We start from the raw sequence: 18,571 nt of genomic DNA, 5'->3' as shown, positions 1-18,571 counted from the left end.
GGATCTAATACAGGAATTTTTGCAAGGTTACGTGCTGAAGTAGAAAACCAAATCAATATGGCGGAAGTACGAGATAAGATAATTCGTGGAGAGAGTCTCACGATTGGGAGGTTTATGATGGACTAATATTTTTCAAAGGTCGAGCCTATCTCGCCGCTGACTCTGTACTGGTGAGAGAGGTCATTTCTGCATTTCACAACTTTGGCCATGAAGGAGTACAAAAAACAATGGAGCGGATACGTCGGGATTTCTATTGGAAGGGCTGGAAGAAGGCGGTTCAAGAATTTGTTAGTGAATGCCAGGTCTGCCAAAAGAACAAGTGGGAAACATTACAACCTGGTGGTTTGCTTCAACCACTTCCGGTCCCAACTCAAATTTGGTCCGACATATCAATGTACTTTGTCGAGGCTTTGCCGAAAGTATCAGGGAAAACGGTGATTCTAATCGTGGTGGATCGTTTTTCTAAGTATGCTCACTTCATTGCTTTAAGCCATCCTTACACAGCCGGTTCAGCCGCTCAAGCATTCTTCCGAGATATTGTTCGTTTACATGGCATTCCTGAGATCATAGTTACGGATCGAGACAATATCTTTCGAAGTTTTTTTTGGAGGGAGTTGTTTCAATTGGTGGGGACAGACTTATGTTTCACTACAGCTTACCGACCTCAGAAAGATGGGCAAACTGAAGTCGTTAACCGAACGCTGGAAATGTTTCTACGGTGTTTAACGGGAGATCACCCAACACAGTGGTTGAGCTGGTTGTCGTGGGTGGAGTATTGTTACAATACGTCGTTTCATTCTGGTCTTAAGGCAACACCATTTCAAGTGGTGTATTGGAGGGAGTCGCCAAGGCTGCTGGATTATGCGGGAGGAAATACTAAGGTTGAAGCATTGGATGTTGCGCTGGAAGAGCGAGATGAGTTTTTGATCACAGCTCGAGAATGGCTTCTACAGGCTCAACAACGAATGAAGCTTGCATATGATAAAAGTCATAGGTTTGAGGAATTTAAAATTGGCGAATGGGTGTGGCTCAAGATCCAGCCCTATCGACAATTGACTGTAACCAAGAAAGCTTTTACTAAACTGTCTCCTAAGTTTTACGAGCCATTTGAGATATTGGATAGGGTTGGTACAGTTTCATATCGCCTACGTCTTCCAGACGGCTGCAAGATACATCTTGTGTTTCATGTTTCACTACTTAAGGGTCATAAGGGATCTCGCTCTCAAGAAGAGCCAACTTTACCGCCAGTTCTACAGGGTCGATTGGTGCCAGAGAAACCACTAACACTGTTGAAAGCAAGAATGCGAGGAGATAAGAGACAAGTGTTGGTCAAATGGACTAAAGATGCAGAGGATGAATCGACTTGGGAAGATGCAGACAAGCTCTTAGAAGCGTATCCAGAGTTGGAGCTTGAGGACAAGCACTTAGTCGAGAAGGGGAGTAGTGATACACACTTTGGTATTAAGTATCATAGAAGGAAGAAGAAGGATTGAGAAGCTTCTAGTTCTTTAAAAATGTTATGTTTCCTTTTCTATTTAGAACTGGGTTTTGGTAGTTTTACTTTTAGTTAAGGTGTTAAGTCGGTTGTATGGGATCTATAAATAGGTTCCTAAACATCAATAATAATTATCTTCCAACATTAACCTAATTCTCTAAGCAAGAGACTTGGGTTAAAGGAAGCTTAAGTTTACGTCCCTCTGTTTTTCTAGTTGTTCTTCTGTTTTCTAGCTAACTAACGACGAGTCCTATTACTAGATCTGTATCAAAAGCTAAGGCTCATAACAAAGTGTGAAACTCTCCAGCAACTTTTCTCAGTAATCTGACTCATACCAACAACTTCTCCAATAATATCTGCGAAAAAATGGAAATAGATGCAAACTATAACACAATGAAAATCGGAATGCTTAAATAAACAGAAAGGAAGATATTGTCAAAAAATTTCCTTTTAAATAAACTTTACTGAGAAAGATTGATCCACTTTAAAACGATAAAGGATTTGGTAATCTATTTTAGAGTAAAGTGACATGTAGAATAGCAGGAGGAAACATAGCGAAGAATACATCATCCACATTGGCTTGAGTTGAAATCTCTGAGAAAGAATAACAGGTGAAGCGAGATATACTTGGGATCGGATCACACGGCTTCACCCATGTAGTAAACATGAAATTAATCTTGTAAGGATGTGCAGTTCCTTTGTAGTCACCAAGGTTATCACGAACTTCAAAATTCATGATATCACAAAACCTTTCTTCCACCAATTTCTTTTTGAATTTTCTAACTAATGTGTTTTTCACTGATGCTTGAATTCGATCCCCCTGTCCAGGAAATAAAAAATATGCAAATTTTATTTTTAGTTATTCGATTGTATTTTTGAAAAGACTATAATGTAAAGGGAAATTTATAAAATTAAGGACACTAACCTTTGCATCCACGAGAATTGCTTCAATGCCCAAAATAACTCCAAGTTTGTCTTTTGGATAAAATTTTCATGTCCTGGCTATTAAAACTCTGATCTTCCATTGTTTTTTTAAAGAATTTAGATTTAAGAGAAAAGTAAAATCGAGAGGCATCTTCAATCTGAAACAATAGAAATCATAATTAATATGCATTGAAGAAAAAAGTAATAGATATGAACAAAAGCTAAAGAACTTACCTCCTAAAATAATTGTTGTTTTCAACAGGATTTAGGTTTCTGAAATTGAAAGAGGTTTTCGTGTTTGATCTGGTGGTGCATTGGTAATTGAAAATAGAAGAGGTTTTTTTTTAGTAACAAAATAGAAGAGGTTTTGAGGTGCGTTTTATTGTGTTTAGAGAAAGTTGAAGAAAATTTATATAGAAGATGAGAATTTTTGTAACCACCATGAACGTGGATCTGTTAGTGGAGTTGTGCTTCTCGTCGAGCAGAGGAGAGAAGATGAAAAGGTAAACACACGTGTTTTGATGCTTAGGGTTATTTATTGGTATGTTTGTGGGCTTCATATATTGTGCATAAGTCAAAAACCCACTTATAGGTTAACCCACTTAATATCATTTATACAGCAAATGAAAACCATATTTAATAGTCGAGAGATTTTTTACGGTTTCGTATAATAGATTCCTATTTTTTTTGACACGATCTGGTTTACTCTTTTTTCCATAATTAAAAAAAAAAGAAAACAAAATCTGATGTGGCTTTATTTCATTGTTAGTTTTGTATTTGTTTTTTACAAAATTATTTATCCACGATCGGTGGAGATTTTTTTCAGGAATTTTGTTTTATTTTTTTTACAAATTTAATTGAAAAGAATCTGATGTGGCACAACCTTATTGGACAGGTGACTTGTATTTTATAGGATAAAGAATAAAAACCTTGTAAAAGCGTTTACAAGGTTGTATAAAGATTTTATAAGATTTTAATATGGTTTTTAAATTTTTTTAAAAGGTTTTTTATAATAAGGCATTATAAATTTTTTATAAGGTTTTTACTTATAAATATTTTTAAATCGTTTAAAAACTTATAAAAGCCTTGTCAATTTTTTTTGCTGTATTTTTTTTGATTAAACTTTTGTCAAATTTTTTTGACAATTTTATTTTTGGCGGGAAATATTTTCGGAAATATTTTGACGGGAAAATATGGCAGAAACTTTTTTGGCGGGTAAAATTTGTTTCTATTTTGTTGACTAAAATAATTTTTCAAGTAGAGGTAAAATAGTCATTATAAATAAGAGGAGGGCAAAAATGCAAATGAACAAAAGAAAGGGTATTTCTAAAAAAGTTATAAAAAAAAGTTCATTATCAGATATATATATATACAATTATATACAACAACACAGAAATATTTTCTCTTATAATATAGTTTTATATATACTCTTTCTTTTCAAGAAGCTTTGCTTCAGTCCACAATTGGTAGAGACTTCCCAAGTCAAGGACAAATATTTAGGAATATGTTCTCTTGAGTATGAAAATATTATTCAAGAACGTTAGACTATGTACAATGGTTTACTTTTTTAACACCTTCTTTTTAACATTTTAACACTCCGCGTCATTTTCTCTCTCTTCTACTTAATAATTCAACATCCATTTTTATTTAACTTGAACACTAGTTTTATTGAATAAATTCAACCCCTTACCCTATCATTTTTTGTTTTTTATTTTATTTTGCTGATAATTTTTTATATTTAGATAGAAAATAATTTGTAGAATTTTGAATATTAAATAGTTATTATTGGAATCTATTTCACAAAAACAATTTATTTTAAAGATGTAAAATGACATTTTTTATGTCCAAATAAATGAACCAAGTTTCTATTTATAAAGTAAGAAATGATGAATTTCTATATAGAAAATATATATATAAAATATTGTTTCCTAAACAATAACTTATGTTAAATAAATAAAGTGAGATAAAAATAAGTATTTTGACTCATAAGCTGACATGTGGGTTTGATGGTCCCCATTTCATTTCAATATAGTTCAATCCACTTCATCATTTTTTTTTATTTTAACAGGCTCCTTGCAGCAATTCAACAGCTGAAATGGTCTTAGATGAGGGACCAACTTGATGTTTTAAGGATTTGGTAGGATTTTAATATTTTAGAATTTTGAAAGATTCTAGTAATTTTTTAGGAGATTTGATTGTGTTTTATAGTTTTTCTATTTTAATAAAAGAAAATGAGATGTGATTCTATGCGATTTGACTATTAAACTTTGGGTGATTTTAAAATATTTTTCAACACAATACCAAAAGAAAATCAGATCAATAGTTGTAGCTATGTCCTCAGTTCATGTAAGATGGTGATGGTGATGTTTTTTTTTTTTTGTCCGATGAATAAACTGATCAAACTCTCTATGAGCTCAAGGGAGATTGATTATACCCATAAACTGATCTAAACCAATATAATTCATTATCTCTTTACTCTGACTCTGGTATTGCTCCGGCAAACCCAGAAAACTCGACGGCTCAGACTAAGACTGGTGGAGAAGGTGGCTAATGAGGGCGGGGGTTTTTGGCTTCAAGATCTTCAGTCTTTTTTTTTTCTCTGAAATCTTTCAAATTCCACCTCTATATGTATGATTTTTTATTGTCATACTTTTCAACTAAAAAACAAAAGAAAGTCTCTTAAAGTCATTCAAAATAGCAAGTTTTTAAAAAGTTGTGATATATTGAATAACAAGAGATTTCAAGTAGTTTTTAAAAATTACTGAGTGAATAATAAGAGATTCTGTATTATTTTAAAAGGTTTTATATAAATCTTAAGTTGAATAACATAGGATTTCATAAGATTTTTAAAAATCCTCGATTAAATAACAAAGGATTTTAAGAATACTTTAAAATCCTTTAGAATGTCAATACAATATAGAATTTGTATAACAGTCTAAGTCCAAATGTGACATAGTATAACAGTCAAGTCTTCCGTAAGATCATCAAGTCGCCTAATATTGTCATCTGCAAGTCCTCCATACATAACTTCTCTCGTATTGTTTCTCTTCGGACGAACATACATAATATGGAACCATCTATATAAAATACTTCTATCCTTAAGCCAAAACTTAGAAGCTTCATAATATGTGTAAATAAATTCACCAGTCTCAGTAACACCCATCAACTTCCATTTTGCTTTGTTGATAGCATGAGGTGAAGGAAAATGTTTATATATCCATTGGTTGTGATTCTCTCCATCCTCCAGAATCCATAATTCAACTCCAGAGGGAGTGGAACTTACCAAAGCTAATCTTCCCTCAAAAGATGCCCAATGAATTGTACCTTCCCGACTTATCTTGGGATATTTAATCAAAATGAACTTTTCAGATTTGAGATCAAAACTCATTATGGCACGCATTTGGCTCAAAGCATCACCAAAACAACCTTCATAGCAAAACAACCTTCAAAACAACCTGTCACATAGTTATGACTAGGGAAACCGGCCCTTAGTTAGTATTTTCCATGATTCTTGAGCACCCAATGTAAGAATCCCAATATTCTCTTCTACAAGAACGCATACTACTTTGTATTTACCGTTGATCGGATCATAACCCAAAATCCTGCTAGGGGTCTGCCTTTGTTGCCATCAAGTTTAGGTATAGTGAAGAAGCTTTTCATGATAGGGTTTCTAATAAACATTTCATGTGTAGAAGTTTCCAAGTAAATCAAGCCGTGGACGGATTCGTAACGTCGAATATTACCATTATTGTTAATTGTAAACTGAAATCTCTGCACCTTAGGACCAATGTGTACTCGGAGACGCAAAAAAGGACAGCTTGTCCTTTTTCTAAAGATTAGCATAACACAATGCCGTGATGACAAAGACTGTGTCACGACCGAGTTGATGAAACCTGGAGTGGTGGTTATTGAAGACAATAGCTTGGAAACGGAGCTAAATCACACAATCGATTTCACTGGCAATATCTCGACATTTAAATCAAGAGGAATACGCTCTAAAGACTGTATTGTTCTCTGGCTCATCTTTGATCGCTCCACAGTTTGACCTTTCTAGAACCTTAGCTTACTCTGCGACAGTTATTGTATCCAATGAGTGCATCAAACGTTAATACTAATTATGATCAATTATAAAATCTAATGAGATAGCTAGAGAGACTCATAAATATATACTTTGTCAAATTGATTAAAAAATTCTAAAACCTATACTCATAACGAAATATTCATTTCATTAAATTCTAAAAACAGATACAAAGATTTAGAAAGAAACACATATTCAAAATCCAGATTAGGGTTTCTGTTTTTGACACACATAGTTATTTCTTGCGCAACAAGCAATCGTTGTCGTTGTTATTTCTTGCGCAACAAGCAATCGTTGTCGTTGTTAGGGTTTACCGTTTTCTTGCGATGTTGACGGTTCTGATGGCTTCCCTGACACCTTTTCTGCCAAAAACAACCGTCTATCTGGCGTAGATTACTTATTAATGACCAGAATTCTCTTCCAAAAACCCCAATTTGAACCTGGAATTTTGTGGATACAGAACTAGGGGATTTTTGTTTTTCAACTTGCGAGACGATTTTCAAATGGGATATACCTAAGTTTCACAAACTTTCAATTGCTATGGCTTCTTTGCAGCGATATATAACCATAGAGGTCAAAATCTCGATCTAACTCGTTCAGGTTCGACGGGAATTATCAATCTCCTAAACCCGTACTTGCGACTGTTTTCACTTCTTCTTTATCACAAGAAAACAGTTTTTAACCCAAGAATATTTAAGTCTACTAGAGGTTCTTTAAGTCTTTTACTATTATTATTATCTTTGTATGGTACTCGTTGGGACCGACCAACCAAAATTAATCTTTTGAAACTTGTATTAATTTGATCTATGTTGTGAGATACCACCAGGCTCATTCTACTCAAACTTTCTTTTAACATATTGACTAGTTAAATACTCATGCACTTGACTAAGACTGTGATGCCACTGCCAGAACGCATACGCTGTGAGGCTGTGAGCTGACCAATAGTTAAAATGTATGCTCCATGATAATGATGATCTCTGTTGGAATGGAGATTATTAAAATTTTGGCTTCCCTGGACCCAACGAACAAACGTTAATTATTCTCGTCACTCTTATTAGGATTGAAAACCCTTTTCTTAACTTGTGCAAGCACCATCATCCCCTTTTTATTAAAACGGAAGTACATTTACTAATATAACATTCTATTTGTAAGATTTACATAATAGATTTTTACTATTTTTTAATAAATAACACAACTTAAAGTTATTATTTATAATATTATAAATATATATATATATACATCATTTTTTACAAACGGATGTACATCTTAATAAATATATAAACAAACAGTTTCCTTATACTTAATTTTCTAAACAAATATTTTACACTTTCCACTAACAAATTTAAAAAGGTAAAAAATATACAGGATAATAGAAAAAAACTGGATATATTCACCAAATTAACAAGGTAACAAATATATTTTTGTGACATATAATAAAAATAAAAATATAGAATTCATAACAATATATGTTATTTTTATTATTTTTTAAAAAAAAAATACTATAGGAATATCAACCCGTGCTCTAGCATGTGTCCTATTCTAGTTTAATTTTATAAAAACACTAAAACACCATAAATATATATTGGTGAAAGTTAAAACACCAATATATGATAATATTGAATTTTTTTTTTTAAGTTATGGATTCTTAAACTTTGCTTTGGTCCAATTTTTGTTTTAAGTTATGGTTAAATACGGTTAGATATCACTAGCTGAATTATTTGAAGAGGTATTTGTAATTTTAGTACGTTTTTGGGAAGATATTAAGATTTTAGTACGTTTACTATTCATAATTATAGAAATAGGTGGTGTCTCACTGTAGCAAAATGGCACTGTAGTTTTTTTTTTTTTTAACATACCCCTCATGTTTAGTTACTTAAATACTTGATTATATTAATTTTTTCGAAATTTTTTTCAGATACAAAAAGTCTAGATTTTTTTCTTTATAATTTGATATGCATTTTGTTTGATGATTTTATTTAATAATATTAAATATTTTTAACAAATTTTATCACATTTCTCTCTTTTATAACTAAAATCTTTGTTAATAATTATATGTTTCTAAAACTTTTTAGAAACAAAATATTTTTATGTTTTTTTCTCTATAATTTGATATGCATTTTGTTTTATTATTTTAAAATATATATTATATCACAACTTATGTATATTATTGTTCTGTATATATATATTGCTGGATGGTTTTAATCCGTACACTGGATTGTTAGATATATCAATTCCAGCAAAAAACATCCAGCCATAATCGTTTACAGATCAATTCCACCAAAAAAACATATATAATAATCATTCAGCCATAAACTTTTACTGATCAAAACAATCCAGTGTACGGATTAACAATCATCCAGCAATAAATATGTACAGAACAATCATATACATCAGTTGTGATATTAATAAAATTAAAAATAATAAAATAAAATGCATATCAAATGATAAAGAAAAAATATAGTATTTTTGTATCTGAAAAAAAAAATATATAAAAAATTATATTATCAAATATTTGAATAACAAGATATGGGGTGTTTTTTTTAAAAAAAAAACAAAAATTATATCTCACACAAATAGATCCCACATAAATTCTCTTTCTCTCACATCCTCCCTCACACACTCTCGCCATCTCTCACACACAATTTCCCACTCTCTCTCACACAAATGGATCCTACATCTCTCACACCCTCTCTCACCTTCACACACAATCGGACCTCACACAACCACACACTCTCTCACATCTACTTTCACAATTATAAATAGTGAACGTACTAAAAACTTAATTTCTTTCTGAAAACGTACTAAACCTACAACACACCCTTATTTGAATATAGTAAGAGAGAGTTAAAATGATTAGGGTGTGGGTGTATGTAGGTCGACGATTCAAGGAAGGACGTTTTGGATTTATTGTTTGCCACGGCGAGTGTCGGTCCGACATATTTCGTTGCCCTAAGCAAAACTTATAAACATGTTTTTCATATATAATAAAAAAAATCATAGAACAGAGTAATATACAGGTTAGATATTCATATAAAGTTTCCACATTTTTAAAACAGTTCAAAAATCCAAATTTTTAAAAGAAAATCAAAGTAAGAAAGTTTTTACTATTGTAAATAATAATAAGTTAGTTCTAAAATCCTACAAATTTTCTAAATAGGCCCTGCATAAAATATTAATGAGAAAAAGACTAAACAAAATATAGTATCAAAAAGCCCTTAATTAATTGGGGTCTGAATCCATGGCTTCACTGGCTTGTCCTATTGTAACATCCGCAAACCAAATTTTGGTGAAAGGGGTATCAACCGACATCATAAGGGTGTCGCTCGACACAACTAGTTACTTCATGTGTGGATTATTTCTCATTTCTTTGGTTTAGCATGCTTTAATTGGAAACCCTAGTGCTCAGGTATTTAAAGGGAAAACTTGACGCCCTTGTTTCTTTTAGCCACTTTTCGTCCTCCAGAAAGTTTGAGAATAGAGGAAAAGTATTTTTGTGAGTTTATGTGGTTTCATGTGTCTGTTTTGGTGTGATTTGAGCGTTGGAAAGGAGATCTGAGTGTGGGGTAACATTTGAAGGTTCTTATGAGGCTTAGATCTTGCTATTCTTCGTCAGTTTTAACCAAAGCAAGAGGTGAGTGCATGAAAATGGCTTATTTGGACATGAAATCTCTCGGTTTCTGTGTTATATGGTTTGGTGGATTGATTCCTTTCTTGTTTGTGTGTTTTTCGTGGTTTCCATGGCCTTATTTGGTTGTTGTGGTGTTCCCTGAACGATGGGTGGCTTTGGAAGCCGAGTTTCGGTTGATGGTTGCATCTGGATTCGCTGCTAGGGTATTGGTGTTGATCAACACCAACTCGTGATTTTTTGCAAAGGACCGAGGAGGGTGTCGGTCGACACTGGAGGTGGGTGTCGATCGACACCAGTGTTCAGCAGACGGCTGACAAGTCTTGTTTGTTACATGTTTTGATTTATGGAAATACTTATGCATCTCTTTTGTGTTGCAGTGCAGGTAAAGGCAAAGTGTGATCGTAGAATCAAAGCAATGAAGAGGAGGATGGTCTAGTGGCTCGTTTGATTGATGACGGGCTCTTTTAAGGCTGCTAGAGTCGATCATTAGAATGATGTTATGTTGCTGGTTATTTGCTTTATAACATTGCTGGTTATTGGTTATTGATTAATGTTGAATTGATTACTGGATTTATTTGTTGGATAATTTCTGGTTTAATGTTTTAGTATTTTTGCTGTTTGAATTGAATGTTGTTAGGTTGTTAGTGAGTATGAGATCGCTAAATAATTACTATATTATAAAAAATAGACCAGTTCATTTCACCTATTGGTCGGGCCTACAGATCAGCGACAAGAACGAGTAACTCCAGAAAGGATCTTAGAATTGGAGTGTAACTGCAAAAAGTTTCCTTTGTTACTACCGGTTTTATTCGTCCTGACCTTGTGTTTTCATCACCCGTAGCATCTCATATCTCTTTTTCCGGTGATCGTTACCGGAATATCTCACTGTTCTGTAACTTTGTTCTTTTCATTGTAACCATTTTCTCCGCCCAATATGGGATGAAAAATAATATTTTATTAGAAAATTCAATAATAAAATATAATGTTTTGTTCTATAATGTTTGAGAGTTTGTTAAAATTTCGGTGCTTAAAACACATATAGTATCTAACTAGCTAGTAAGTAGTGTACACACGTACTAGTGTTGATTGATCCTGTCACATATAAAGTTGATTGTACATTTGTTACCTACCCTCAGAAAACGAATGTTGAAACTTTTGGCTGTTGGCAAATAAAGAAGAAATGTTACTTTTAAATTTCATAAGCTGATAGGCACTTACTTGCACACTTGGTACCGCGAGCTACGGGTGGACCGCATCGACGAACGACCCCAACAATGTAACTGACATCATTGGCATTGACGAGAGCCGCGAGCTGCGGGGTGATGATAGAACAAACGCACCACATAGGAGTCCTACTTATTCTAACACAACAATCAACAGTTGGAAACTGCCTAAAAATCAAACCTCTTGCACGCGTTCACTAATACCCGACTTTGTACATGACAGTAGCTCTCTGCAGCCACCATTTGGAAGGTTAAACTGAAGAATAACATGGATAGGATCAGTGACTTCAACAAAGCTCTCTTCTCCTTCATTTCTCTTACTGCCTTTTTGAAGTTTGATATTGAGAAAATACATCTACTTATTTATAAATCCAAACTTTACAAAAGTCCTTGTTTGCATTAATAACGAGTCAACGACAACTATAGTTTCATCTTTTAATATGCTTTCAACATTAAAAAGAAAAAAAGTCGTTGTGATAACTTATAACGACAGTGGGCACAGAATCAGTGGGAAAATACGTGGTCTTGTAATCTATCAGATAAACCTTATATGTCGGGAAAAATAAAACTTTGTTTGTGGGAATCTTTGAAAATTTGACGTTGAATCTTCGGTGAAAACATGAGGCCTACATGTTATTGTAATGTTCAACGCGTTATGTCCTTTTAACTTTAGTAGTGTATATGTACCTATATGCAATGTTTTAGGCAAAATTCCAAAAATGATTGAATAGGACGAAAACAATCTGTGTGATAGTTGTGTTATGCTAATATGCTATAGTTTGATTAATGTTATAGCGGGATAATATTAAAAGAAAAAATCTATACTAAATAAAAGCATCCACATAGAATTTTAAACGGTCTATCCAGATTTGCCATGTCAGTCATTAACATTTTCTAAATTTCCAGAATTTTATATATTAAAAATTATTTTAAACAACCAATCAGGATTTGACATGTCATTCATTAACATTTTCTAAATTTCCAGAATTTTATATATTAAAAATTATTTTAAACAACCAATCAGGATTTGACATGTCATTCATTAACATTTTCTAAATTTCCATAATTTTAAATTTATGGAAATAAAAGAATTATGTACAACATCCCACATCGGCTAGAATTTTTTTAGACAATGGTTCAGAACCAGTATAAATAAGATTAATATGTTTCCAACAACGAATGAGCAGGAAAGCTTGATTTATCATGCGTCCAAGTTTAAAAGTCTTATTCGGTTTGATCTAGTTTTTTATGTGATCGAATTAAAACTTTAAAAAGTTTCAAAAAAATATTATAATATCTAAAAAAATTAAAAGTTAAATATTATAAATATTGAAAGTTCTTATCTTTTATAAAGGTTTAAAAATATTATAAACACCTCCATAAAAAATTTAAAATAGTTTAACTATTTAAACTCTAAAAAAAATGTTATAAATATTTAAACTATATCTAAAGTTTAAAATATTTTAAATATTTAATCTCTATTAAAATTTTTAAAGTTTAAGAATTATTAAATAATATATATCAAACTTTTTAATATCTTGAAAATATCTTACTTATCTTCGTTTGTGCTTTATATCTCTCATGAGCTGTAAAACATGTTTTTTTGGGTATAACTTTACGGATGATTTGATATTCTTGCAGTAAAAATTTTATTTGTAAGTCTAAAAAAGAAGGATTGACGTCGCAAGACCTTGATTTGATGTTATTTTTGTTTAAAGTAGAAGGATCGACGAAAAGCACAAATATTGTTTTAACTATACATGTGTTCATATTATTTATTCTGCAAATAAAGATTTTAGTTTGAGAAGTTTCAATATGGGTGGATCTAAACCCGAATAATATGGATGAAATTATCAATAATTGGGTGCATGTGTTGACTATGATGGTCTTCATGAATTGCACAAATTTTATGAGAAAAACATGATTTTCGTCTTGGACTCTGATGGGTTAACAAGTTGTGTGGTAGTCTAAAAAAAGGTTTTTCAGTGGAAAATGTGAAGAATATTATGAGAAAGAAGAAGAAAAAGTGTATAACGAAGAACCGGACGGTAAAAGTAACGATGACAATTACCATAAAATTTGACAATGAAAACGACAAGAAAGAATATGAAGAATAGAAAAACATTGAATAAAAAACATGAAAACATAAGTGGTAGCGATCAATTAAATATAAAAAACGAGATAAATTCATGATTATAAAGTTGTTTCATTGTTTTGGTGGTCAAAGAAATGGTTTAGGATGTGAGGTCACTAGTTTAATCTGCCTCACCTGAAAGTCGAGTTAAATTCATGATTTTTTTGATCAGATTTGATTTTATAACACAACTGATTTTTATATTTTTAAAAATTGTGTATCTGAAATTTATTTTTGTCCTTAATACTAATTAAAATTTTTATAAGATAATATGTCATCAAAGATCACCAGTCTTATATAATTTTCATCAAAATATATCAAATAAACTCAGGCTACGCGTGGGTTCAAAACCTAGTATATATAAAAGATATAAAAAATATAACTTAGAAGAAACCGTAACTTGAAAACAAAAAACAATGAAGATGTCAGATCTTCTGAGCACATTGGTAATGCAGCAATATTGGCAAGAGAAAGGGAGTTTCTGAGGATCTGGTGGTAAATTGAAGGGCTTTTCTAATAAGCCTCAATCTCATTGGAATTCACAACTAACACTGGTCCAAAAATAAAGCGTAGAGGTAAACTTATTAGCCTAAACGATCATGATGATGTGGCTATATACGAAATATATCACTGCGAGGGTTTATTGTTATGCACTACGAAAGACAACATTAGGCTCGTGGTATGGAACCCTTATATAGGGCATACTCGGTGGATTTGCGTTGAATACAGATCTCTTCTTCTCGGATACACCCATGTTATCGGATATGACAAGAGCAAATCGTGTCGCGCTTATAAAATTTTGAGATTTTTTATTTCTCCGAGGAGGAAAGGATATTATGCGACCAAGATGTACGAGTTCAAGTCTAATTCATGGAGGGTTATTGATGTCACTCCTAGACATGATATAGCGTTAATGTTAAGTTGCATATCTTTGAAGGGAAATACGTACTGGGGCGCTATAGCTATGGACAATTCCGTACCTGATTTCTTACACTGTTTTGATTTTACTGAAGAGAGATCTAGACATCATATGCCTCTACCGTTGGAGTCATATTATGATATTGTGACTCTGTCTTCATTTGGAGAAGAGCAGCTTGCGGTGCTATTCCAACCTTCTAATAGATATGGGATGCAGATTTGGGTTACTACTAAGATAGAGCCAGTGTCGTGTCGTGGAGCAAGTTCTTAGCCGTTGATGATATGATACCACTCTATTATTTTGGGACTTTCCTCATTGACAAGGAAGAGAGCGCCGCAGTTGTTTTTCATGACGATGACGATGGAATACGCTCCTCCAGTCCCCACAGAGCTTACATGATCGGAGAAAACAGATACTTTAGAGACTTAGATATCAGGACAATTACAGACAACGAGGATTACTTGTGTACTTGCTCTTATGTTCCAAGTTTAGTGTTCTTTTTGAGTTGATACTAGGATTATTGTGTGTCCTAGTAGGTTCAATTAACCTTATGCAGTTGTAAAACTTAAGGTGTCAATCCAGTTGGGAAACTTCACTAACAATTGAGATGCAATCAAAATATCACACGTTCAGCCAAATAAAAAAAAAAGTGTTTTTATGTCTAACAATCCTAGAGTAATCAGAATGCAAAACGGAATTGAGTCACAGAACTAGAAACGAATATGTGTGACAAGAAGGGAACAAGAATAAGTGAAACCGAAAATGATTTTAAGCATGAACAAACGAAACAATCTCAGGATTGCAATATCAATCAAAAGATAGAAGTCCTAAGGATGGGAATAATTGATGTTGGTGGAGTATCCTAGTCTACAGAGTGTTTAACATGCCACAAGCGATCTATCCCTAAACAATGAACATCACAACTTAGCTAATCCAATCTCTTGGCAAAAGCTACTCAGACTCAACCACTTTCATACCTAGCTCTCGCTAGAGAAACATGGTTGAGCAGGGATGACAAACAAGTTCATTCACGTCAACAAACATCCTAGACAACTAATCTCTTAGGTTAGGAACGTAAGTCTCTGGCACTAGTTGGTCATACATTTCATCAAACACCTTTTGGGTGAGGAAATGTCTCGAACCTAGTTCCAATTGATCAAAGAGAAACCAGTATTTCTAACACTAGTGCAGAAGGGAATCATACAAATCAAAGCTTAAACACTCTACATTCGAAGATCATCCACCTAGTCTATCTCATCCCCAAGAACTCTAACACTACTCAGATCCGAAAATCATCACCATAGACAAAAATCCAGAAAACATTGAACAAAGCATAATAAGATAGACAAGAATGAGATGAACAACTTTTTAGAAGAAATCAAATGCAAAAACAAAACGGATTAAAAGATATCTGGATACAAAGTCTCAAAACGTTTTTGGTGGCTAGGTAGAACCTTAAGAACAAAACGAAAATGAGATAAAAGATGTGATGTCTCAGCCAAGACTTAACAAAACGTATTTGTAGTAGTCCAACATGGAAAACCCTAAAACTTAAAACGATAAGATAGGGCGTCGGTTCGGGAATCTCCTAAAGTGTGTGAAACCAACATGTGCGGTCGAGTCGCGTGTCGTCTCGCCCTGGGGTGCGGTCGAGTGGAACAAATCAAGTCGAGGTGATGCGACTCGAGCTTGGTCGAGTGGAGGTGATGCGACTCGAGCTGGGTGTATGTGTATCCACTAAAACGGTGATAACTCTTGAACCACACCTTCGATTGGATTGAAACAAACGACATTGAAAAGATGACTCAATTATCTACAACTTTAATGAAGACGTCAAAAGCTGAATCTCTCGACCGGTGGCTCGAACGGCGACTCGAACGATGACTCGAACGGCGAGTTGAAGAGTGTTGTGAGATTGGCTCGAGAGACGAATCCGGGAGTGTTGTGAGATTGGCTCGAGAGACGGTTCCGGGAGTGTTGTGCAGTGGATGGGTCGAGTGATGCGTTCCTGACGTCTCCTAGATACCTGAAATACTCCAAAATGCACAATGTATGCAAGGATGATTCAAGAACTACCTAGACATGCAAAGTGTATAGAAAGGACTAGAAAATGATGCAAAACAATGAGTTATCCTAGTTAATGCATGATAAATATATGCTAGGACACACAAAAATCCTAGTATCATGAGTATTGGATCTCATGACAAACATTCTCAAAATTATTTTACACCTTTGGCATCAACTTTATTTGCTTTCCTAGGATTATAATAAAAACAAACACAACTTATTTATTATTTCCATGATTTTTCGATCAGATTTGATTTTATAATGCAACTGATTTTTATATTTTTAAAAATTTTGTATCTAAATTTTTTTTTTCTTAATACTATTTGAAATTTTTAGAAGATAATATTTCATCAAAGGTCATCAATCGTATATAATTTTCATCAAAATATATCAAATAAATTCAAGCGTAGCATAGGTTTAAAACCTAGTATTAATAAGAAAAGCATCATTATCAGAATTTGTTGCAAGAATTTTCTGGTTAATTACGAGATTTTGATATCCCAATTTTTTTAAGTGTTGATTTATTGATTTTTGACCAAGAGACTAAATGGTGAATATAAACCGAATTCAAGACCTAGCTGAGTACGAAAATATACTCTAAATGATATACTGTTGGTACGTCACAAAATCTAGAGTTTACAGGGTCAGAGAGCCACGTATCAAAGCTAAAATGCATTCTTTGGCAAGCGAGACTATAGAGTTAATGCCGTCCAGCTCTACAAAACTGACTCATTTCCTTCAGGTCTCAGCACAAGTGGATGATGCGGTCGGATTCCATATTCTCGAATTTGGACTTTCTATTTTAAAGAGTGGTTTCTACCCTTAGGGCATCTCTAACAATGTCTTCGTTTTAATGCAAGTTCATCTTCAAAATAAAGGTTCCAAGGTGATTTACTCCAATGATACATTCTCAAATTTATTTCTAAATTTTTTCTATTTACATTATAGTCCACAATTTTACTAATAATTTATTATAATCAGAAAACTTTCATAGATAAATATAAAATACACAATGAAAAAATATATCAAACAATATTAATAAAATACAATACCTTCTATGATAAAACAACATATAATCTATATATATATATCAAAAATATAAAATAAAACTACATGTAAAATATAAAGTTATTCAATATAATTATTTCCATAGATATATTCAAATAATAAATTTATATAGATATATTTCAAATAATAGAATGTATATAGATATAAATCAAACAATTGAATTTATATAGATAGATTTCAAACAATTAAACTTGTTTAGACATATTTGTAAGATAGAAAAGTTATAAAGACTAAAATGAAATATACATAAAATTTTAAGGGGTTGAATAGTGCACCCTCAAATTTGAAAGTTTACTATTTAAACCCTTAATTAAAGGTTTAAAATTCTATTGGAACTAAAAACCTTCAAATTTGTAGGGTTTAAGGTCTGTTGGAATTGATCTTAGTTTGCTTGGTATGATAAACTAAAAAGTGAGGAATGACGACATAACTAAATATGTAGACAAAAGCTCGAGCGATTCTTTCTTCGTTGGTAAACTTTTTGGAAATACTTTAATATCATTAAACAGAGTGAAAAAAAATGAAAAAAAAAATTAATCCAAATTAATGATACGAATACATCCTCAAAAGTCATTTCTTATAAAGAATATATATGTGTTACCATTAATTTGTTAACTTTCTTCATTATTGTACCAAAAAAAAAATATTTTACACCTACATCCATTTAACAAATACTATACTTATCAACCTGACACACCCATCTAACTCAAGCTAAGATCATCTTTCGAATTTTTCGATCAGATCCTTGCCATTTATCCACAAATCAGGGGCAGACCTTATTGTTCTTCTTTAGGAATGCATGTGCACCTCTTCTGTTCTTCTGTTAACTCCTAAATTATGCACACCAAAATGAAAACCAAATCAGAAATGGACAATTCAATGTTAAAACCTCTTTTTTACTATATAATTCTTTGAATAATCATTTTTAAATCATCTATTGGGTTACCATACATTCACTTAGATTATTTACCTGGATCTGCCTTTGAAGAACTTTCACGTATTCTACAGCTTCTTCTAACATGTCTGCAGTGTTGG

At 32.6% G+C, this 18,571-nt stretch overlaps 1 protein-coding gene, 1 long non-coding RNA gene and 1 pseudogene across 2 annotated transcripts in view; all 3 read right to left on the bottom strand.

Moving 5' to 3' along the window:
• LOC104736943 lies at positions 1,926–2,926 on the bottom strand. Its single transcript, XR_759664.2, has 3 exons — positions 2,654–2,926; positions 2,421–2,577; positions 1,926–2,315 (listed from the first exon to the last, which is right to left on the bottom strand). It is a non-coding gene; the product is annotated as an uncharacterized LOC104736943 (long non-coding RNA).
• Positions 5,355–6,442, bottom strand: LOC109128367 (annotated as a pseudogene).
• The window catches only part of LOC104736942 (transcription factor bHLH81-like), a 2,408-nt gene continuing 1,929 nt past the window's right edge, over positions 18,093–18,571 (bottom strand). The window contains exons 4-5 of the mRNA XM_010457031.2: positions 18,507–18,571; positions 18,093–18,366 (exon numbers count right to left, since the gene is read on the bottom strand). Coding sequence (XP_010455333.1) covers positions 18,313–18,366; positions 18,507–18,571 — 119 coding nt within the window. The 3' untranslated portion in view covers positions 18,093–18,312. The remainder of the gene's footprint in view (positions 18,367–18,506) is intronic.

The sequence above is a fragment of the Camelina sativa genome, chromosome 13, assembly GCF_000633955.1.
Source record: "Camelina sativa cultivar DH55 chromosome 13, Cs, whole genome shotgun sequence".
NCBI lineage: Eukaryota > Viridiplantae > Streptophyta > Magnoliopsida > Brassicales > Brassicaceae > Camelina > Camelina sativa.
Note: the sequence above shows the minus strand (reverse complement) of the source record. Positions and strands in the feature narration are given on the sequence as shown.